General features: G+C 43.7%; 1 protein-coding gene and 1 non-coding gene across 2 annotated transcripts in view; both read right to left on the bottom strand.

The window, feature by feature from the left end:
* Positions 1 to 24,729, bottom strand: part of LOC126156009 (toll-like receptor 2) — a 170,982-nt gene that overhangs the window by 41,334 nt on the left and 104,919 nt on the right. Inside the window, exon 4 of the mRNA XM_049916271.1 lies at positions 12,479 to 12,995. Within this exon, the coding sequence (XP_049772228.1) occupies positions 12,479 to 12,995 (517 nt within the window). The remainder of the gene's footprint in view (positions 1 to 12,478; positions 12,996 to 24,729) is intronic.
* On the bottom strand, positions 8,504 to 8,577 carry Trnaa-agc (transfer RNA alanine (anticodon AGC)). Its single transcript has one exon. It is a non-coding gene; the product is annotated as a tRNA-Ala (tRNA).

The raw sequence follows: 24,729 nt of genomic DNA, 5'->3' as shown, positions 1-24,729 counted from the left end.
GGTATTCGCTATTACTAGCTGTAACTTGTTACAGAACTCAATTAGTCTTTCTCCTCTTTCATTCCTTGTCCCAAGCCCATATTCTCCTGTAACCTTTTCTTCTACTCCTTCCCCTACAGCTGCATTCCAGTCGCCCATGACTATTAGATTTTCGTCCCCCTTTACATACTGCATTACCCTTTCAGTATCCTCATACACTTTCTCTATCTGTTCATCTTCAGCTTGCGACGTCGGCATGTATACCTGAACTATCGTTGTCGGTGTTGGTCTGCTGTCGATTCTGATTAGAACAACCCAGTCACTGAACTGTTCACAGTAACACACCCTCTGCCCTACCTTCCTATTCATAACGAATCCTACACCTGTTATACCATTTTCTGCTGCTGTTGATGTTACCCGATACTCATCTGAACAGAAATTCTTGTCTTCCTTCCACTTCACTTCACTGACCCCTACTATATCTTGATTGAGCCTTTGCATTTCCCTTTTCAGATTTTCTAGTTTCCCTACCACGTTCAGGCTTCTGACATTCCACGCCCCGACTCGTAGAACGTTATCCTTTCGTTGATTATTCAATCTTTTTCTCATGGTAACCTCCCCCTTGGCAGTCCCCTCCCGGAGATCCGAATGGGGGACTATTCCGGAATCTTTTGCCAATGGAGAGATCATCATGACACTTCTTCAATTACAGGCCACATGTCCTGTGGATACACGTTACGTGTCTTTAATGCAGTGGTTTCCATTGCCTTCTGCATCCTCATGTCGTTGAACATTGCTGATTCTTCCGCCTTTAGGGGCAATTTCCCACCCCTAGGACAAGAGAGTGCCCTGAACCTCTATCCGCTCCTCCGCCCTCTTAGGCAAGGCCGTTGGCAGAATGAGGCTGACTTCTTATGCCGGAAGTCTTCGGCCGCCAATGCTGATTATTTGTCAAAATTTAGGCAGTGGCGGGGATCAAACCCGGGACCGAAGACGTTTTGATTATGAATCAAAGACGCTACCCCTAGACCACGGGTAGTTGCGCATCATGTACATTTGGATACGTCTATGTTCGAATGACTGGACAGTCAGTCAACACCAGGATCATCGAAAATAAATGGCACTGCAGGTTTAGGCAGGTGAAACAGTCAGCCATGGCAAAGCATGTATTGTGTGAGACTGACCACATAGTACTTGTAAAATTTGCCAACATGGAAGTTCTTGCTGTAGAGAAGGACTGTCAGACTCACTTGTTCAGGGGAACTATAGAAATACAAAAACTTGTCAAGAGCTTCAACAGGAGGGAAGGAACCCTCAAGTTGAATGTATCTTGGATTCCCGTGGTGCAGCAAATGACTGTTGTTGGTAGCAACGTGAGATCCATGGCAAAGCCCTTGAACACTGGTGCGCCAGGCACTTATAATCTTTGCTGCGACCTCAAATCCACCACCAGCAATAGAGGGTGAAGCTTTGACAATGCCAGACTCACTCTGGCAAAACGTCTGAAGAATCATCACACGATCTTCAGCCAAAGAGCTGAGACAGAAGCCAGTAGGTCATTTGTCATGTAAGTACTAACCATTCCTCTCATTATTCATTGGTCATTGTGTATATATAATTTCACAAATACTTGTGGTTTTCTTCTTTTCCACAGTGCAGCAGTAGCTGATTTGTTAGAGGAGGAACAAAACTGCTCAAGGTCTATTGTGTACAATGCCACCATACGTTAGTCCGAAACACACTATAGTGACTGCACATCTTTTTTAAGAGAAACATTAGTATTATTTATCCTGTTTTCAACCCTCACTATAGGAAGAGGTCCATCAGTTTCACAGCCCACATTCAAATCATAAAGTTTATAATAAGATTCATATTTAGAAATAAGTACATCATTCTGAAACACTTGAAGTAGCCAGTGTATTTTTAAAAAAATATTATTTTAGCCCAGATACCAGCTACTACAGGAGATATAGAATGGCATCTACGGTGTAACATACACCACATTCAGTGAAAGCAGGAATATCTAACTGTGTTTATATCTGATGATGTTTCTGTGGAAAACCAGGATCAAATATCGAAATATTTCTATTTTGGTATCATGTGAGGGTTGATGTCAGATATATTCTAGGACTCTGAAACGATTGGTACGGGATAGTTCCAATCTTATTATAGCTTTCACACTGGACAATATGAATTTGAAATACTTTTATCAAGTGCATATAGGAACTGACATTGTATTTACAACTCTGTGAAGGGATTCATGGAATTGCAAGAAACAGGTTTCTGATAAAACAAGAGAATTAAATGACAGATTGTATAGACGAAACTTCCATGATTTTATTTTAAACTACTATATATACTAAACAATGAAGTAAGTACATCAGTGACCATTACACCACAAACTAATCATATCCATGTCAGGCATTCAGTCTGGGAGGTGAGGGATACATAGATAGAATATTGATACATATGTGGGTGCAAAAGTTGAAACAGTATGCGTAGTATTAAATATCATGATTGGAAAATTGGAAAAGGTATTTAAAATATCAAGGCAAACTTGACTAGACTGGTTGACATGGTGCTTGTGATAACTAATCAGCAAATTGATACACAGAAGACTGGGCAGCAACTTACCTCAAAATTCATGGACATGGGGAAGACAGTCAGTATGTTATCTGCAAGGACTGTGTTAATTGGAAAACCGTTAGCAGATACAGAAAAATATATTAATGCTATTAGACCCATTTTTAAGTCAATCGAAATTGAAAAACTTCTGGATGTTAAGAATTAACAAAGACTGAATGAAAGAATAAATTGACAGGAACATCAGGTGAAGTAGTTAAAATAATTTTAAATTACGGTTGCTAAGGGTATTTGGAATGTGATCAGTTTCTCAGATAAATTTTTAAACCAGCTGCTAAATCTCTTGATCCCCTCTCGAAATGAAAGAAGAAGAAGAAGAAGAAGAAAATGCCATTGCCGAAATCATTAATCGTCACAGCAATGCTAAGACAGATAAAATACATTGAGTCAGCAGGGAAAGCCACATATCTGGTAACACAAACTATAAATTTAACTGAGTACATAAGACAGGTTGTTGGTAGACAATTTGGAAGAACACCTAGCTTACTGTATCTAATATTCGTAAGAGCTTGAAGACTTGAGAATTATTTACTGAAATAGCTACAAATGTATGGTAAAATGTTACTCTTGACTTCTGTGCATAAGAACACCAGTAGAGGCCCAAAATGTCCAATAGTGTGAAATACAAAACCATTACTAATCGGACACCAAATAATACACGTAACAGCATCGAAGGTATATACTTTAAACATAAAAAGATGATCAATCGATCCCTACGGTATATATACTATGATAACCCCAGCGAAAAAACAGAACAGGTACGACTGCTCACAGCATCATCTGGCAATACAGCACACATGAATGAAATCAAATCAACCATTTCTGAGTTAAGAGAATGACACATCATTGAATAATTACAGAAATAGTAGTTTGAGAACTCCAAAACCTGACATGCAAAACATTCCCACGAACACGTTACAATATGAGGATTGCACATCTTCTGGCAAGCACATATTGTAGATATGAAGCAATATTCAAACAGAAATAAATGTTTCAAATATATATTAATGGCTATTGATACATAAATTTGCCTGAATGTAAGTGGTAAACAAAATGGGGAAACAATTTGCACAGATATTCGAACAATTGCTGCAGACAGGAACTTATCGTTGCCCAGACAATCTTCAACCCAACCATGGAGGTGAGTTCTGTAATAGGTACTTCAAGACGGTAATTGGGTGATATGGATTACACAATTACTTGACATTCTCCAACATGAAATCGATATCGTGGAATGTTTAAGCAGAATGATAAAACACCAAATGTGGACGCATTGTACACTTTGAGGATCATACAGATGGCTAGATATGCTCCCACATATAATTTGACTGTATAAATGAAGTACACACCATGCAATAAAAATGAAACCAATTCAGTTATTATTATGAGCTTCTAAATACACTATAAAATCGATAAAAATGCTGGATACACATAAGCAGAAATTTAATATAGATGATACAGCATGTATTTCAAAGTAAAAGATAGAATTCTAGAAATCGTACTTACCGAACAGGTTGCTGATATATTTACAGTGCAACAAAAAACTCCTAGAACTTAAATCTCAAAGGACATTGAAGGTGAAGAAGTTGCCGGGAGTTTTCATACAGAAGAATTACAGAGAAACTCTGAACCAGATGTGTCTGTCACAGATCATGTCATAAAACGTCGAAGGAACAAGGCATTAATTGAAGTCCTTGGCTTCCTTGCTTTGCACAACAGTTGGGTGGATGCAAGTGTTATGATGTACAACAGGGTGCACAAACTTCAAACCTTGCTGTAGCACAGCATGAGTGGCAGGAGTCGCATCAGCAGAGGCAGTGGCAGCATTCTCAATAAACTACCAGTGGAACTGCACATTCCCACATATAACTATTGTGGGGAGAACAAGGCTTCAAAAACAGCTGACACGTGTTCATTTCTTTTCTTGTCAACAGTCTTCTCACTCGTTTGATGCAGCCCAGAACGAATTCCTCTTGTGTGTCAAGCTCTTCATCTGAGAGCAGCACTTGCATCCTACGACCTCAATTATTTGTTGGACGTACTCCAATCTCTTCCTTCCTCTACAGTTTTCACCCTCTACAGCTCCCTCTAGTGCCGTCAGTATCAGGAATCAGGTAAAACATCAAATCTTCGTCATCGCTGGGGACGCAAGAAGATCCTGCAAGTAAGGGACCAACGACGACTGAAGCGAATCGTTCAACGTGGCAGAAGTGCACCCCTCAGAAAACTGCTGCAGATGTCAAGGCTGGGCCATCAACAAGTGTCAGCGTATGAATCAATCAATGAAACATTATCGATATAGGCTTTCGGAGCCGAAGGCCCACTCGTGTAACCTTGAGACTGCACGACACAAAGCTTTACGCCTCGCCTGGTCCCATCAACACTGATACTGGACTGTTGATGCCTGGAAACATGTTGCCTGGTGTGACGAGTCTCGTTTCAAATTGTATCGAGCGGATGGACGTGCACGGTTATGGAGACAACCTCATGAATCCAAGGACCCCGCATGTCAGTAGGGGACTGTTCAAGCTGGTGGAGGCTCTGTAATGATGTGAGGTGTGTGCTGGTGGAATGGTATGGGACCTCTGATACGTCTAGATACGATTCTGACAAGTGACATGTACGTAAGCATTCTGTCTGACCACCTGCATCCATTCGTGCCCATTGTGCATTCCGACGGACTTTGGCAATTCCATCAGGACAATGCGACATCCCACATGTCCAGACTTGCTACAGAGGGGCTTAAGCAACGCTCTTTGAGTTTAAACGCTTCCGCTGGCCACCAAACTGCCCCGACATGAACATTATTGAGCATATCTGGGGTGCCTTGCAACGCGCTTTTCAGAAGAGATCTCCACCACCTCGTACTCTTACGGATTTATGGACAGCCCTGCAGGATTCATGGTGTCAGTTCCCTCCACCACTACTTCAGACATTAGTCGAGACCATGTCACGTCGTGTTGTGGCACTTCTGGGTGCTCGCGGGAGCACTACACGATATTAGGCAGGTGTACCAGTTTCTTTGGCTCTTCAGTTTATATGTGTGTGTGGTGGATGCTCTGTCGGGTATGTTCAACACAACAGACACTGCACTGTCGTTTAATACAGTGGCCATAAATATAAAATTCTAAAGGATAGATCAGCTCCAGAAGAAATTGGGCATCAACGGACTAGGACTCGAACCCGGACCTACCGTTTAACGCGAACAATTGCCTTTACCGCCTCTGACATCCGCACATGTTTTCGGTCCGACACAAATGGTCATCTTGTCATATGGTAGTAGCATCCATCGTCCATTCACCTACTTGCTCGCACCGAGTCCTGTGTTCCCGCAAGAGGATAACTTCAGTGCGGATGCACAACTGGGTTCGTGCCACTTGCGAGAATATAGGACATGTTGCTAGCAAGTAGGTAAATGGATTGTGGACAGTACTAGCGTATCGCAAATCGAGAACTGGCGTCAGACGGGAAGCGTGCCCAGATGGTTGAAGCGGTAAAGGCTTGATTACGGCTGGAGTCGGTCTCTTCTTCGAAGTGTGATATCTAAGGCCACTGTATAAAACAATGTGGTTCTGTTATCTCGGACACTTCGGACAGGATACCACAGAAATTATATATATATGTATACATGATGTACCTGAAATGAATTTTGAAAATGACAGAGCCGGTAGAGTGGGTCATCAGCATATTTCATATAGAGCAACCCATGTTCACATGCTGTCCGAGCTGCCATGGTAGCAGGTCTGCAAGGCAACGTTTTCGATGTATTTGTGGCATCAAGGTAAATGAGAAATCAGGGTGAAGTTTTATAACCTTTATTTGGAAATATTACGGAAGTGCTCAAAATTACGTCCTCCTGCTTGAATGCACGCCGTGCAACGCCGCTGGGATGACTGTTGCACTCTTTCAAACACTTCTGGCAAAGTGGAATTTGAATCTGAGGCCGCCATAACGCGCGTTATCGGCTTTTCATCATCCTCATTGGGTGTTCCATTGACAACAGATTTCAGAACAAAAGATTTCAGAACAAAAAATCAATGGGCGTCAAGTCGGGAGAATATACAGGCCATGCCACCGCGCCATATGCAGTTCTCAACAAAATTGTCACACAAACGCATTTGCACTGCATGCGCGAAGTGCGCAGGTGCACATTCGCTGTCGCATGTTGAGCAGAACATGTTCCAACAACTCTGGCAGAGTTTCTCGTAAAAAGATTATTTGTTTGCGTTCAGTCGCCAGGGGAACACGTATGGACCGACCAGACTATAGCTTACCCAGCCGGCAGAAATGTTGACAGCAAGGCGATCTTGGTGCGGATTTTCCCGTGCCCACATGTGTTGATTGCGGCTGTTAAACAAACCCTCTCGTGTAAAGGATGTCTCATCCGTAAAAGTACACGGTTCGTGAAGTCCGGCTGAATCGCACTCCTTTGCAAAAACAACTGGCAGAATTCAGTTCGACGTGGAAAAACGTCTGGGTTAAGATCGTGAACCTTCTGAAGGCTCCTCCTCTTGAAGTCCTGGTGTACGCACTGTGCGTTGACGACCTCGTCCGTCGGACCTTCACGCCTGTAACGCCGAAAGAATACACCTGTTCCGAAGTAGGCCTTAAATGCCCATACGTCATTACGAGAGTATGACAGTGAAGAAAATGTACCTCAAGTGAATCTGTCTGTCGTAGGGACCTGAGAATGACAGTACATGTGCGTGGATCTGGCACTCGATGATTCGATAACCTCCGAAAGTACAAACGTCGCGCAGCGTGAGCATTTCCATCCGCCGCCCCGTAAGCACAGGTCTGTCCTCTCACGAGTCCTTCGTTTCCTGTCCGCTCAACACAGTAACGAACGAAAGACTGACCTCATTTGATAGCAAACTGATGCAGGGCGAACCAGACCCCGCAGTGTGCACAGGTGCTACCTTCTGTGCAACAACTAGGAAACAGGCATTTGCACAGCCAAAAGCAACACGTTCACGTTCCAGTAAGAAAACCTGTAGTGCTGTCCCGCCTGGAATACCCACAGCTATGTCGACTACAGCGTTTGCAAATAAAGGTCATAAACCTTGAACCCAACCTCTCTTTTACCTTGATGTCACAAACACATTGAAATCGTTGGCCTGCAGACCTGCTACTTTGACGGCTCGGATGGATGTGGTGTGTCTCCTCTTGGTAGCGCTCGACGATCGTCAACGACGCCTAGCGCCGTACGTAAAGGGATGCGGACATGCTATGTGAAATGTGCTTATTATGACCCACTATGCCAGCCCTCTCATTTTCTACATTCATTTCTGATAATCATATATAAGACTGCCTGCGACCAAGTAGGTGAGTGGTCAGTGGAAGCTACTAGCGCATGAAAAGTTAAGAACTGAGGTCAGGTGGGAAGTGTGTCCAGATGGCTGAAGCGGTTAAGGCAACCGCTCACCGTAAGTGAAAGATCTAGTTTGGGGTCCCGGTCCAGTACAAATTTTGAGCTTTCGCCATCGATTATATCGATGCCCGACTGCGGCTGAAGTCCTTCAATCCTTCCAAATTTGGTATTTAGGTTGTTGTGTCAAACAACTGTGTGATTTCTGTTCTGTCGGACGGGACATTTCGTCAAGGTCACTTCTGTCAGTGGATTTCCCTGTTTGTGTTCCGTATCGTCGCTGAAAGGACTCCCCATATCATCTCTGCTTCACTTATTTTCCTTATCGTATCATCTATCCGCAGCGACACAAGGCGGAACTCTGTCCCGTGGTGGGCAGTGGTCACAATGTTTTGGCTCATCTGCGTATGCACATAGTTACATATATTATAATTAAATGTCTCCCTGAGACATTTCAGTCTCTTTTTATTACCTACTATAATGATCGAAGCAGGCGAAATGAATTAAAATTTATGCTGTGACCGGGACTCGAACCCGGATCTTCGTGCTTGCTAGGCAAAAAATGCTAACCATTACACCACCACAGTACCATGGTCAATACTGCTGCACGTACTACCTAAGCTTAGTCCCCTTCCCAAAACACACTTCAGTTCGTTTTTCCCTTACATATTGTCACTACTGCCAGAGCTCTCTGATATTGACAAGCACTTCAGCATTGGACGTAATGGGACGTCCTTCTACAAATTTTTATTTATTTTTTCTGCTTCGATTATTACCGTACATACAGATACATTCAAAAAATTAATTTGGATGTTGGTGCCTGAGTCTTAGGCAATTTTTATGATCTGACATCGTCCTATATAGGGGAGAGAAAATAACACTGCCTAGAAAGGCAGGATTGACCCTCGCTGATGATCATCACAGAAGATGCCGGAAGTGGCAACCATTGACGTCGATGCGGTGCTGTGTTGGATTCATCAGTCTTTGAGATAACTGTAGCTGCTTACAGCGACAACGGCGTTTGCAGTGTTTGGCTACTCCTCTGCCAGTTGTTATTTGAGTACACCTGACCATTCTATTTGTCCCACCGGTAAAAATCACATAGAGAGTTTCAGGCGAACGAGATGGGCAGGAAACTTAATTGCACCTGTTGATTGTGCTCTCATCACCAAATACCCCATGCATTCATGACAAGGTTGTGAAGTCGGTGTTTGCTGTAGCTCTGTCTCGACGAAAATGTCGATACAGTCGTTCATCTTGATCCGCCTGGTTATCCCGTTGACAGTTTGATGTAAGAATTTTGTTGTGATGCTGACAGGAGACATTGCTCAGCAATCACTAATCTTGAGATTATGCAGTGGCTCTTGAAATTACTGATAGGGGTTTTCTGATTGCTACTTTCAGGGTTCCGTGCCTTTGTTGTCTGTCTGTGTTGAGAGCCCTTTTTCTCAGAAACGAGAAGTTGTATCAGTTGAAATTCATGTCACGTATTAAGGTCTATTTTCCCTTGCTGGTGAAAAAATCTTAAATTTCTGTCAATTCCGTCAAAACATAAGGCCATTCATGTCACATATTTTGATACTTCAAAACTCTCTCTTAAACACCTATATGGTACTCCCCCTTGACCTCTAATCATGTAATTTGGCAAGAAGCAAGGATTTACATTAAGAGTTTCACAGTAAGAGTTAAGTGGAAAAAATCCGAAAATTCTGAATTTCTAATTATATAACACGATTTTTTTTTCATCTGTTTGTCTGTCTCTCCGTCTGATAATTTAGCGTATCAGGCTCAAATTTATGTCGCATACTAAGGTCTACGATCCCTTGGCGGTGCAAAAATGTTAATCTTGTTAGTCACTTCAATCAAAAGATACAACCTTTTATATCACAATTTGATACTCGAAAGCTCACTTATCAAGACTGACAAGGTACTTCCCCTTGACATAAACTCGTGAGGTTGGCAAGGTGTTTTCACAGAATAAGTAAAGGTGAAAATCCGAAATCGTTAATTTATAATTATATCGTGAGAAGAATTTTTCCTTTGTCACTTTTTAGTGGTCTTCAAACTGACATTAAAACATTCCCGAAAGTCTTGGACTCCCTGGGACCGATATCTTGCCAGTATTACTGTCCAAAAAAGGCTAAAAGCGTCAATACGCTCGATTCCGCGAATGGACAAACTTTCTGTGTACATACATGGAACCATCAGTGCGCGAGTATTAATCACACCCGACCAATTTCTTAATAATTGTTCAAAATTTTGAGTGCATGAGTTGCTGATGCTGTTTATTTTCATCTGTTTGCAGTTGTGTGAGTGAATAGGAATTCCTTTCACTTTAAATCCTGATATTTTTTTCTTAAAAGATCCTTATAGTCCTTCCCATGGAGATGTTAAACATCCTTGTATTAGCCTACTTCTAATTCTGGCTTTGTAATGTTCTCGCCATATCTGTTTGTTTTTTTATATGTTTAGTATTGTTCATCTACCGTATGTTTCCAGTGTAAATGTATATCTTCCAAGATCTTTAAGAGTTTTCACAGGGAAAGGTATCAGGCGATCTAGATGGGCAGGAAATTAACAGTATCTGTTGATTATTCTCTCTTCACCAAAAACCCCATGCATTCCTGACGAGGCTGTCAAGTCAGTGTGTGCTGTTGGTCCGTCTTGATGAAAATGTCGATACAGTCGTTCATCTTATGTGATTTGATCCATACATGGATTAAATAGTTTCCAGCTAATACTGTCAAATACCTTTTCTATAGCAATGAAAGTTGTGTAAGTATCCCTATTTGATTCCAAACTTCTCTCTAGTAAGCTCCTGTGCAATAGATGACAAAATGGTAGATATCGAAAGAGACGACAGAGGGATAGAGAAACAATTAAAATCGCTTCAAAAAAGGAAAGGCCGCTAGACCTGATGGGATACCAGTTCGATTTTACACAGAGTACGCGAAGGACTTTGCCCCCCCCCCCTCTTGCAGCGGTGTACCGTAGGTCTATAGAAGAGCGTAGCGTTCCAAAGGATTGGAAAAGGGCACAGGTCATCCCCGTTTTCAAGAAGGGACATCGAACAGATGTGCAGAACTATAGACCTATATTTGTAACGTCGATCAGTTGTAGAATTTAGGACCACGTATTATGTTCGAGTATAATGACTTTTCTGGAGACTAGAAATCTACTCTCTAGGAATCAGCATGGGTTTCGAAAAAGACGGTCGTGTGAAACCCAGCTCGCGCTATTCGTCCACGAGCCTCAGAGGGGCATAGACACGGGTTCACATGTAGATGCCGTGTTTCTTGACTTCCGCAAGGCGTTCGATACAGTTCCCCACAGTCGTTTAATGAACAAAGTAAGATCATATGGACTATCACACCAATTGTGTGATTGGATTGAAGAGTTCCTAGATAACAGAACGCAGGATGTCATTCTCAATGGAGAGAAGTCTTCCGAAGTAAGAGTGATTTCGGGTGTGCCGCAGGGGACTGTCGTAGGACCGTTGCTATTCACAATATACATAAATGACCTTGTGGATGACATCGGAAGTTCACTGAGGCTTTTTGCGGATGATGCTGTGGTGTATCGAGAGGTTGTAACTATGGAAAATTGTACTGAAATTCAGGAGGATCTGCAGCGAATTGACGCATGGTGCAGGGAATGGCAATTGAATCTCAATGTAGACAAGTGTAATGTGCTGCGAATACATAGAAAGATAGATCCCTTATCATTTAGCTACAAAATAGCAGGTCAGCAACTGGAAACAGTTAATTCCATAAATTATCTGGGAGTACGCATTAGGAGTGATTTAAAATGGAATGATTATATAAAGTTGATCGTCGGTAAACCAGATGCCAGATTGAGATTCGTTGTAAGAATCCTAAGGAAATGCAATCCGAAAACAAAGGAAGTAGGTTACAGTACTCTTCTTCGCCCACTGCTTGAATACTGCTCAGCAGTGTGGGATCCGTATCAGATAGGGTTGATAGAAGATATAGAGAAGATCCAACGGAGAGCAGTGCGCTTCGTTACAGGATCATTCAGTAATCGCGAAAGCGTTACGGAGACGATAGATAAACTCCAGTGGAAGACTCTGCAGGAGAGACGCTCAGTAGCTCGGTACGGGCTTTTGTTGAAGTTTCGAGAACATACCTGCACCGAGGAGTCAAGCAGTATATTGCTCCCTCCTACGTATATCTCGCGAAGAGACCATGAGGATAAAATCAGAGAGATTAGAGCCCACACAGAGGCATACCGACAATCCCTTTTCCACGAACAATACGAGATTGGAATAGAAGGGAGAACCGATAGAGGTACTCAAGGTACCCTCCGCCACACACCGTGACGTGGCTTGCGGAGTATGGATGTAGATGTAGATGTAGAAGTATTTTAATGAAGTCCTTGGGTACGCAAGAGCGTCCTATGAGTGTTCTCGTAAATGACAGTAACATTATCATGTGTTTGGGTTAATACATTAGACATAAATCTCATTACCTCAGCATGTCAGGACTGCCATCCCAGGAAGAAATTTGATTGTTTTCGACGTCAAGGAGCAGCACTTTACTGCTCTGGCAGAAACTGTTGCAGTCTGGTAGCGTTCGCAGGTGATTGAACGCAAAACTGAGAAGTCCCTCCGTGCAGTCCTGTATCCACAGCTGCGGATATTCGGTCAGCTGGTTTCTAGAGACGTCGAGGTACTGCAGCTGGTTGAGTCCACGCAGTGCCTCTCCCAGTGAGGTCAGCTGGTTGTGCGAGATGTCGAGCAGCACGAGGTTGGGGACCCCCCGGAAGGCGTCCTGCTCCTGGTGCAGGCAGCACAGGCCAGTGTTGCGCAGGCTGAGCTCCCTCAAGCACGGCAGCGGCGGCAGCTGCCCGGCCAGTCGGCGCAGCCTCGCCCCGCGCATGTTCAGCTCCTCCAGCTTCCGCATGCTCGCAATGGCCGCCGGTATCGATGTCAGACGGTTGTCTCTCAGGTCCAGTCTTTCCAGCGCCGGCATCAGGACGTGCGCATCTGTCAAAAACAGTAATCAGACACTGAAACGAGACTGACTTTTTTGTTTTCCTCAAACTAATTCAAGTTCCTTAATTTATCATTTTTAGGTCAATAATTATCTTAGAAGAAAGATTAAGGAAAGGCAAACCTACGTTTATAGCATTTGTAGACTTAGAGAAAGCTTTTGACAATGTTGACTGGAATACTCTCTTTCTAATTCTGAAGGTGGCAGGGGTAAAATACAGGGAGCGAAAAGCTATTTACAATTTGTACAGAAAGCAGATGGCAGTTGTAAGAGTCGAGGGGCATGAAAGGGAAGCATTGGTTAGGAAGGGAGTCAGACAGGGTTGTAGCCTCTCCCCGATGTTATTCAATCTGTATATTGAGCAAGCAGTAAAGGAAACAAAAGAAAAATTTGGAGTAGGTATTAAAATCCATGGAAAAGAAATAAAAACTTTGTGCTTCGCCGATGACATTGTAATTCTGTCAGAGACAGCAAATGAGTTGGAAGAACAGTTGAACGGAATGGACAGTGTCTTGAAAGGGGGATATAATATGAACATCAACAAAAGCAAAACGAGGATAATGGAATATAGTCGAATTAAGTCGGGTGATGCTGAGGGAATTAGATTAGGAAATGAGACACTTGAAGTAGTAAAGGAGTTTTGCTATTTCGGGAGCAAAATAAATGATAATGGTCGAAGTAGAGAAGATATAAAATCTAGACTGGCAATCGCAAGGAAAGCGTTTCTGAAGAAGAGAAATTTGTTAACATCTAGTATAGATTTAAGTGGCAGGAAGTCGTTTCTGAAAGCAATTGTATGGAGTGTAGCCATTTATGGAGGACGATAAATAGTTTGGACAAGAAGAGAATAGAAGCTTTCGAAATGTGGTGTTACAGAAGAATGCTGAAGATTAGATGGGTAGATCACATAACTAATGTGGAGGTATTGAATAGAATTGGGGAGAAGAGGAGTTTGTGGCACAACTTGACAAGAAGAAGGGACCGGTTGGTAGGGCATGTTCTGAGGCATCAAGGGATCACAAGTTTAGCACTGGAGGGCAGCGTGGAGGGTAAAAATCGTAGAGGGAGACCAAGAGATGAATACACTAAGCAGATTCAGAAGGACGTAGTCTCAGGACTGAAGACCACAACAACAACAACAACAACAACAACAACAGGTCAATAATATTGAACTACACTACTGTTTGGAGAGAGAGACACATCAAGACCGACAGATGTAATCACAATAAAATTTATTCCACTGACTTGGGTCATGACACTATGCAAACGATTGGCATTACGGACCTGTACGTCCACTGTGACTACGGAAATTCAGTATGGAATAGCGCCACCACGTGCTACAGTCAGAGCCACTACACGTCGTGGCATGGAATCTAGGACCGCTTGAATAGGCTGCTGGGGAATATTCTGCCATGCGGTCTGAATGTGCGTCCACAAAGCATCAGCTGTGACTGGCGGAGGTCCTGAATGAACAAGTTGGTGACTGGTCATATCCTAGACATGTTCGATAGGCGACATGTCAGGCGAATGGGTAGGCCATGGAAGCAGTGGTACCCGTCATTCGTCGAAGAGGGCTTGCACATTCCTCGTCACATGCGGCCGAGCGTTGTCCAGCTGAAATGTGACATGTGGAACGGCTTGCAGGAGGAGCAGTGCGGTAGCTGTTCAGATTGCCCGCAAGGCATAGATGGCGAGATCGTTTGTTACAGGTCATAGCGCCCTAAACCATCACACTTGGCGTGTGTCCACTATGCCGCTCAACAATACAGTCTGCCCGATTGCGTTCACCACGGCTGCGTCGAACGCGTGTATGGCGATCATTGTAGGACACGTTGAAGCGAGACTCCTCCAAAAACACTACATTTTGCCACTCAGCACGCAAGTCTCGGCGTTCACGTGCCCATTCCAGTTTACGGCATTGGAGGGTTCTGATCAATGGAGGCCGACGGAGCGGCATGCGAGCCACGAATCCAGCCCGCCCTGCAGCCGTGTACCGCAGGTCTCTAGAAGAGCGTAGCGTTCCAAAGGATTGGAAGAGGGCACAGGTCATCCCCGTTTTCAAGAAGGGACGTCGAACAGATGTCCACAAACTATAGACCTATATCTGTAACGTCGATCAGTTGTAGAATTTTGGAACACGTATTATGTTCGAGTATAAAGACTTTTCTGAAGACTAGAAATCTACTCTGTAGGAATCGGCATGGGTTTCGAAAAAGACGGTCGCGTGAAACCCAGCTCGCGCTATTCGTCCACGAGACTCAGAGGGCCATAGACACGGCTTCACATGTAGATGCCGTGTTTCTTGACTTCCGCAAGGCGTTCGATACAGTTCCCCACAGTCGTTTAATGAACAAAGTAAGGGCATATGGACTATCAGACCAATTGTGTGATTGGATTGAAGAGTTTATAGATAACAGAACGCAGCATGTCATTCTCAATGGAGAGAAGTCTTCCGAAGTAAGAGTGATTTCAGGTGTGCCGCACGGGAATGTGTCATAGGACCGTTGCTATTCACAATATACATAAATGACCTTTTGGATGACATCGGTAGTTCACTGAGGCTTTTTGTAGATGATGCTGTGGTGTATCGAGAGGTTGTAACAATGGAAAATTGTACTGAAATGCAGGAGGATGTGCAGCGAATTGACGCATGGTGCAGGGAACGGCAATTGAATCTCAATGTAGACAAGTGTAATGTGCTGCGGATACATAGAAAGACAGATCCCTTAGCATTTAGCTACAAAATAGCAGGTCAGCAACTGGCAGCAGTTAATTCCATAAATTGTCTGGGAGTACGCATTAGGGGTGATTTAAAATGGAATGGTTATATAAAGTTGATCGTCGGTAAAGCAGATGCCAGACTGAGATTCATTGGAAGAATCGTTACAGGATCATTTAGTAATCGCGAAAGCGTTACAGAGATGATAGATAAACTCCAGTGGAAGACTCTGCAGGAGAGTCGCTCAGTAGCTCGGTACGGGCTTTTGTTAAAGTTTCGAGAACATACCTTCACCGAAGAGTCAAGCAGTATATTGCTCCCTCCTACGTATATCTCGCGAAGAGACCATGAGGATAAAATCAGAGAGATTAGAGCCCACACAGAAGCATACCGACAATCCTTTTTCCACGAACAATACGAGACTGGAATAGAAGGGAGAACCGATAGAGGTACTCAGGGCACCCTCCGCCACACACCGTCAGGTGGCTTGCGGAGTATGGATGTAGATGTAGATGTAGATGTAGACGGCTCGGACCGTCGACGCAGACATATCCACATCCGATGCAGTGCTCCAATGTCGCGCCAGCACTGTGGATGAAGCTGTTCTGTCCATTACGGCCAAGCGGTCAACATGACAGACGTCTCACGCTGCAGTCGCATTATGTCTTCCAGTCGCTGTCAGTACTGTGTACGGCCCTCTTCTCTACACAGATACCACATGCGCCTCACTGCTGAAGCAGCGTGCCCTGTACGAGTCGCAGAGTCATGGAACGACAGACCCGCCTCCCTGAGACCAATAATTCTGCCCCGTTCGAATGCACTCACGTGCCGATATTCCACACTGTGATGCCGGCGGGACAAAGTGGAACTTTGTTTCACATTTCTGTTCTGTATGACAGTTCCGCATTGACTGAGCGTTGCGTAACAACTATCTGTCTGGCCACACAAAAGAGAGCGCTGTTGGGCCTACGTGCACACCACCTCTGTGCCATGTAAATCACTTATACTGGTGCTGTTCTATATCCACTTACTGGGCGCGTCACAGGCCATTGCTTCTGTGTGTTTCACTTTTTACAAACAGTAATGTATATTAGATTTATATTAATAACTTCAGCTGCTAACGGGCGTTGATATATCTCAACGGGGACAGGTGAAAATGTGTTCCCCGACAGGGACTCGAACCCGGGATCTCCTGCTTACATGACAGACGCTCTATCCATTTCTTTTCTTTTTTTTATTAAGGTAGGTAGGAGAAACACACCACCGAGGGCACAGAGGATAGCGCGACTGCAGGGACTATCTCGTGCACGCCTCCAGCGAGACCCACATTCTCACCTTCTATGTCCACACACTACATTCGTAGTGTCCCACCCGAAAACACTCATTACTCGTGGAAGAAATTCTTACCAAGTCCCGTAAGAGTTCGGGGAATATGTGTGCATCCGCACATAAGAAGAAGGTCATGGCCGGTATTGCCAGAACTATATACTTACATTGATATGGTGTCCGTTGTTTCGGACATGGACGAAAGAACAGACACCATACCCATATAAATATATAGTAATGTATATGTCGACAGTTTATCGTGTTTTCTGTAGGAATAAAAAGTTATCCTGGAAGGATGCTACCTCAGGAATGGCACAACAGTCAGTCCTAAGGCCGCGCGGAGTGGTCGCGTGGTTTGAGGCGCCATGCACGAATTCCGCGGCTGCTCCCACCGGAGGTTCGAGTCCTCCCTCGGCCATGTGTGTGTGTGTGTGTGTGTGTGTGTGTGTGTGTGTGTGTTGTTCTTTGCATAAATTAGTTTAAGTAGTGTGTAAGTCTAGGGACGGATGACTTCAGCAGTTTGATCCCTGAGGAATTCACACACCTCTGAACATTAGTCGTGGGCGCACTGTTGTTCTCCATGTAGATCAATGATACCTCCCTGTCGTCCCGTAAATACCATTTTTTGTTGGCGATCTCCAGCTTCATCTGACAAGAGGACCATCACACCTGTTAATCACGGATTTTGATATCTCTTAGAAATGTTGTAGAGGGATCTAACATGAGTGCCTGGCTAACGACTTTTAATGCGACGGCCTGTAGTTTCCGAGAAAATCAATGCTGAAGTTTTGTGCGTACCATCTACGAGGGCTGTTCGGATAGTAAGGAGTGACTCCTGGCGAAACGGAAATCACAGCGAAAATCAAAACTGTTTTATTTGCTACATCTTCCAGCTATGCCTCTACTTACGAGGGAACCTCCCCATCGCACCCCCCTCAGATTTAGTTATAAGTTGGCACAGTGGGTAGGCCTTGAAAAACTGAACACAGATCAATTGAGAAAACAGGAAGAAGTTGTGTGGAACTATGAATAAAATAAGCAAAATATACAAACTGAGTAGACTATGCGCAACATAGGCAACATCAAGGATCGAGTGAGTTTCGGAGCGCCGTGGTCCCGCGGTTAGCGTGAGCTTCTGCGGAACGAGAGGTACTTGGTTCAAGTCTTCCCTCGAGTGAAAAGTTTACTTTCTTTATTTTCGCGAAGTTATGATCTGTCCGTTCGTTCATTGACGTCTCTGTTCACTGTAATAAGTGTAGTGTCTGTGTTTTGCGACCGCATAGCAAAACCGTGCGATTAGTAGACGAAACAACGTGCCTCTCCAATGGGAACCGAAAACATTTGATCGCAAGGTCATAGGTCAACCGATTCCTCCACAGGAAAACACGTCTGATATATTCTATACGACACTGGTGACGGCATGTGCGTCACATGACAGGAATATGTTGTCGACCCACCTAACTTATACACTTGGCGAATGGGTAAAAAGATTCTTCTATTTTGCCCGATTTAGGTTTTCATGTGGATGTGATAATCACTCCCAAAAAGGTGATGAAAACATAAGAGTTTGTCACATAAACTGCAACAAATGACTGCAACAGTTTCACAGTCGCACAGTTTTCCGTGTGCTCAGTCAGAACATATGTTTTTAACGTTTTCAAATTTTTCCGTGTGTAGACCGTCAAATCCTGCATATGTCCAAGCAAATCTGAACATGTCCAGGAATTTTGGAGAGCGAAGTTGATTATGTGTGAGTGCCTGAACTTTGATAATTGTCTGAAAAAAAAATTAAACTTTTCACTCGAGGGAAGACTTGAACCAAGGACCTCTCATTCCGCAGTCGCTCACACTAACCATGGGACCACGGCGCTCCTCAGCTCACACTACTTTGATGTTGCCTATCTTGCGCATGGACGATTCAGTTTGTATATTTTGCCTTTTTTATCATAGTTCCACACAACTTCTTCCTGTTTTTTCGATTGATCTGTGTTCAGTTTTTCAAGGCCTACCCACTGTGCCAACTTATAACTAAATCTAAGGGGGGGTGCGATGGGGAGGTTCCCTTGTTAGCCACCGTTCCAACTTGACAACTGCCGTAGCATTGTACCAACCTTCCAGTACCCTCGTTATAGAAAGCAACCTCCTGTGCTTTCTGACAATTTTGTACAATGGACCGCAGGTCGTTGTCTGTGTCAAAATGTTGTCTTCATAGCCGCTGGTCCATCTGAGCAGACATGAAAATCAGAGAGAGCCAATTCCAGACTGTACGGTGAGTGATCAAACACTTCCCATTGAAAATGCTGCAGAGGCGACCTCATTGCCCAGGCCGTGTGCGCCCGAGAACTGCCTTGAAGAAGGAAATGTGAGGTTGCATTAAATCCAAAATCTCCCGGCAGGCACCCATACTTGGCGGGAGACACTACTTTCCATGTACCTTTACAGGCTCAGAACGGAGAAGAGCGACGTGGCGCTAGCAACATGCGTACTAGAGATACGGCTCAACGTATCTGTGCAAAGTTTCATTGGAATTTCACTGTACTCTCCATTTCACGACCGGTCGTTCCCAACTTTCCGGAGAGCCCTCGTATATCCATAACGTTAGTTATATTTCGACCAAGCCAGCAGAAGTGCCGCAACACGACGTTGCATGGACTCGACTAATGTCTAAAGTAGTGCTGGAGGGAATGGACGCCATGAATCCTGCAGGACTGTCCATAAATCCGTAAGAGTACAAGGGAGTGGAGATGTCTTCTGAAAAGGACATTGCAAGGAATCCCAGATATGCTCAATAATATTTTTGTCTGGGGAGTTTGGTGGCCAGCGGAAGCGCTTAAACTCAGAACCACTCTGTAGCAATTCTGGACGCTTAGGGTGTCGCATTGTCCTGCTGTAATTACCCATGTCCGTCGGAATGCACAATGGACATGAACGGATGACGGTGATCAGCAGGATGCTTACATACCTGTCACCTCAGAGTCGTATGAAGACGTATCAGGGGTCTCATATCACTCCAACTGCCACACCATTGCAGAGCCTCCACCTGCTGACATGCGGGGTCCTTGGATTCATGGGATTGTCTCCATACCCGTACACGTCCATCCGGTCGATACAATTTGAAACGAGACTCATCAGACCAGGCAACATGTTTCCAGTCATCAACAGTCCAATGCCGGTGTTGAAGGGCCCACGTGAGGCGTAAAACTTTGTCATGCAGTCGTCAAAGGTACACGAGTGAACCTTCGGCTCCGAAAGCACATATCGATGATGTTTCGTTGAATGTTTCGCACGCTGACACTTGTTGCTGGCCCAGCATTAAAATCTGCAGCAATTTACGGGAGGGCTGCACTTTTGTCACGTTCAACGCGTCTCTTCAGTCGTCGTTGGTCCCGTTCTTGTAGGATATTTTTCCGGCCTCAGCGATGTCGGATATTTGAGGTTTTACCGGATTCCTGACGTTCATGGTACACTCGTGAAATGGTAGCATGGGAAAATCCACAATTCATCGTTATCTCGGAGATGCTGTGTCCAATCGCTCGTGCGCCGACTATAGCGTCACAGTCAAACTCATTTAAATCTTGATAACTTGCCTTTGTAGCAGCTGTAACCGACCTAACAACTGCGCCACACACTTGTTATCTTATATAGGCGTTGCCGACCTGCCTGTTACTCTGTATTTTAATACGCATGCCTATACCAGTTTCTTTGGTGCTTCAGTATATGTATACTTCATGCAAACTTACTCAAAAGTAGTCATTTTCGTCGTGGTAATTTCATTAATTAGTCCATAACAGACTTTCTAAAACGCGTATCACGTTTGTTGTAGAAGTGATTACAGAATCGTCTTACTCACCATTGCTCGCGTCGCTTCCTGTGGTAGAACAGAATTCTGGATGGTATTTTTCGCAAAAAAACGAAATCACACATTCATAGAGCACCACACATTGTGAGGTGTCAGGCAAATCCAACACCTTCCATCAAAACCCTGACATGATAAGCAAATCCAGTAGTATGTCACATAGCTCCGAATAAATCGTGACATTAAATTAACCAAAGTAATACGAGTAACGAGTGAGCAAATGGAATACCACAGACTAACACAAGAATGCCTAAATGCATGTCACACCTTCCCACCGTGAGACATACGCAGTTCCGACGGGAGAAACGCGAACAGAAGCCGAAAGCAGAACCGTGTTAAGCTAGAAGGCCCTACGATAAGTGTCGGACACCCACGTCGCCAGCTAACCGCCAGGACCACCCCCCAGCCCATGTTAAAAGATAGAGCCCTCCAGAGGAACAGTATAGATCTTATGATAACACTAAAAGGGCCACACCAGCTGCAAGTTTTAGCGTGAGACTTTTTCGCGTCTCTGTTACGTTGCAAACTTTTAAAACATTGCCCCACCACGAAAAGTATAGCTTTTCTCATTGGATAGACAGAATTTTTGTAGGCGGAGCTTAAGGTTAACATTGAGACCCTGATTGGTCAGATGAAAACACAGCCAGATAGTTTTTTTTTTAAACCAACTTCGGTAAATTGTAGTAAGGAGAAGTTAGGAGGGAGTTGCTTCCAAGACAGCGAGCTGTATGGAGCTGCGCTGCCCGCCGCCCCCTGGCGAACAAAGACAAGGTAATGAACGCACGTGATGCCGCATTTTTGAGCACATAAGGTTTCACTCAGAACTGCAGAAGTCTCATCTGTTACATCCCCTTTTTACGTAATACTAGTGTCGATCGTCAATTAAATCTCATGGTGTTCACATTTGCTACGTAAGTTAAAATCTGAAACGCCATGATTTCTCTGTTATATAATTACTGAGAAGCCACATCAGCCACTGTAATTTACGACAAGTTAGATAAGTAATTAAAGATAATTGAGGGTCACTGTAGACGATTTTGATAGTTTTCTCTTTTGTGAAGCTTAATTTAAACCTAGATTATAGATGTGATATGGCATAGGTCATCCTTCGATCCATTGTAGAACTTGGAAACCCATTCAGGGTTCACATTTTTGTTGAACGCAGTTGGTTTTTATCATCCTGTATTAAAATATTTCCTTTTATCAATATTGTCCGCCGCTCGTGGTCTCGCGGTAGCGTTCTTGCTTCCCGAGCACGGGGTCCCGGGTTCGATTCCCGGCGGGTCAGGGATTTTCACCTGCCTCGAGATGACTGGGTGTTTGTGCTGTCCTCATCATTTCATCATCATCCAGGAAAGTGGCGAAATTGGACTGAGCAAAGATTGGATAATTGTACGGGCGCTGATAACCACGCAGTTGAGCACCCCACAAACCAAACATCATCACATCCAAACATCATCATTTTATCAATAGTGCAATTTATAAACAATGTTTTGTGAGTAGAATAAAATTTCCAATGGTAAACTTAACTGCTTTTTCGACATTATTTTACCAGCTAACTAAAAATAGGAAAGCCTTGAACCCCTTCCACTAAATTTAGTTAGTATTAAGATTCTTTTACAGAGAGTGCAGTGGAGCTGACGCTGAAATCATTAAGTATTTGGTTATATTATCGCTAGTCTCACTGAACTCTTCTGAACTCTACATGTCATGTGTGGTCTGGCATCTCCTTACCAGCAATATGTCCCAGGTTCAAACTAGTCAATTCTCTAAAAAAAACACGCTCAGAGCGTCGTTGTGCGAAAGTGGTAGGGAGACACGACATAAAACAACAGACACCATGCAGAATGTTAGAGAATGGCGACCCTGCCAGGATGGTAAAATACCATGATTGAAGGTCGACCACATGCCTAACTAGAGAAATATCTTGTTGAAAAATTTTTGTAACAAAATTTTTTTCCTAAAATTATAAATAGCCGAAAACAGTAGGTTCAGCGATAGATAGTAAGAAAGTATTCAATAGAACGTGAGACATTCTAGCAGAGACAATAGCATAATTAAGTTATGAATTTTAATATTGTTAGAATTAAGTTTTCTCTCCAATGCAAGCGCACAGATGGCGGATACATCGTTGACAAGTTGGTTCTGACCCAATAAGTAAGTGAATGGATTGTCAAGTCGTGTGTGCAAAAAGTTTATGAAACGCGTGAGATCGTATGAGCGCATGTTGACGCGAAGTAGGGTGCGTGAATTGCTTTTAAAACAGAAAATAAGGGATTCGGAAAGATTAGCAATGGCAGATCGAGACCTTGACCGAATTGAGGTAGAGACCCAACATGAAGATGGACAGAGAATAGAGGACAATACAACAGACGATGTAGTATTGCGAGAAATAGGACAGATAACGCACCATAACGAGGATAGTGTACGCCAAGGCATAGAAAACCTAGGTCCATATACGACAGAGGAGCAGGAAAGTAGAGAGACAGCCGATGAGGATTCTAACTTGCGTCTTGAATATGTAGAACCCATAGTACAAGTAATCAGAGCTCCCTCACCACAGAGTACAAGGAATTCGAACAGAAACGTGTCACCGCACAGTTCAATGCAATCGGTTGCAAACCAACACTTGGGCGAAAACACAGAGCGTAGGACGTCGGAAGAAAACGCAATAGGACCCATCAATCTGGCAGAATTATTACAATTAATGACGGAAACTATGACAAGACAAAATAAAGAAATTGCGAACCAAATTAAAATTCAGAATGCAGAAACGACGAACCAATGTGCAGAAACCACGAGACAAATGCGTGAGATTAAAGAACAAAACAAAAAAATTCAGTTACACCTAAGTCATATTGAAGACGAGGCAAAAGAATCTCGAGAAGTGATAGGAAACTTAGTAACAGGTCACAATCAATTGAGAACAGACATTGACAAGGTACAAGCGGACGTACAAACATTGCGTAAAGAGATTCAGGACGAGATCAAAACATTACGTAACAACACCCAGGGAGAAGTCAAGAAACTAGAGAAACAGATACACGTAATTACTAGACAAGCAGCAGGTATAGCGCGTGAAATTGTTGAAAACAGTGTGTTACACAAACGTATCACAAAAGCAGCGCTGAAAAGATATGATAACCGCATAGTCAAAATAGAAGTGCAGACGAAGCGACAATTTCAGAAATTGCGAACAGAGTTGTTGCAAACCATTGAAGAGCGTAGTGAACAGGATCGAACAAGCACTGAGTCTGCGACCATATCCGTATCTGTAACAGCACCGGAAAAACAAGCAATTAACGAAGATATCATGCATTTTCGATTCCAATCACAGGCGGAAAATAACATACGTGAAATCAGACAGACTGCACCGCAACAAACACGTTTCGAAATTCTTGATGAACAAACGGCACCACAAGCACATGCAGAACCACAAATGTATGTTTCAAGACAGTTTGGATCGTGCAATGAAGCGGCAAGGGGTTAGCCAGACAAGATACCGAACCAATACCTGACAATGGAAAGCCAGGTCGCGAAGAGTACAGTGCAATGCATTCAGCTACAAGTTCACAACCGATGGAAGAAAATTATTGCGTACCACTCCAACGATACTACGCAAGGGTACGCGAAAGTTACAGTGGACAATATCCAATGGATCTACCACAACCGGAAAGAACGACGGGAGAAATGATCAGAAACAAAAGTGGCGAAGAATCGCGAATTTCATATGGAAATATGACGAAGTACGACAACGATCATTTCCTCACAGTCAGAAAATTTCAACACTTTAGAGAAGGAAACTCATTACATCCACGAACTTTTA

Source organism: Schistocerca cancellata, chromosome 2 (genome assembly GCF_023864275.1).
Source record: "Schistocerca cancellata isolate TAMUIC-IGC-003103 chromosome 2, iqSchCanc2.1, whole genome shotgun sequence".
Classification (NCBI taxonomy): domain Eukaryota; kingdom Metazoa; phylum Arthropoda; class Insecta; order Orthoptera; family Acrididae; genus Schistocerca; species Schistocerca cancellata.
Note: the sequence above shows the minus strand (reverse complement) of the source record. Positions and strands in the feature narration are given on the sequence as shown.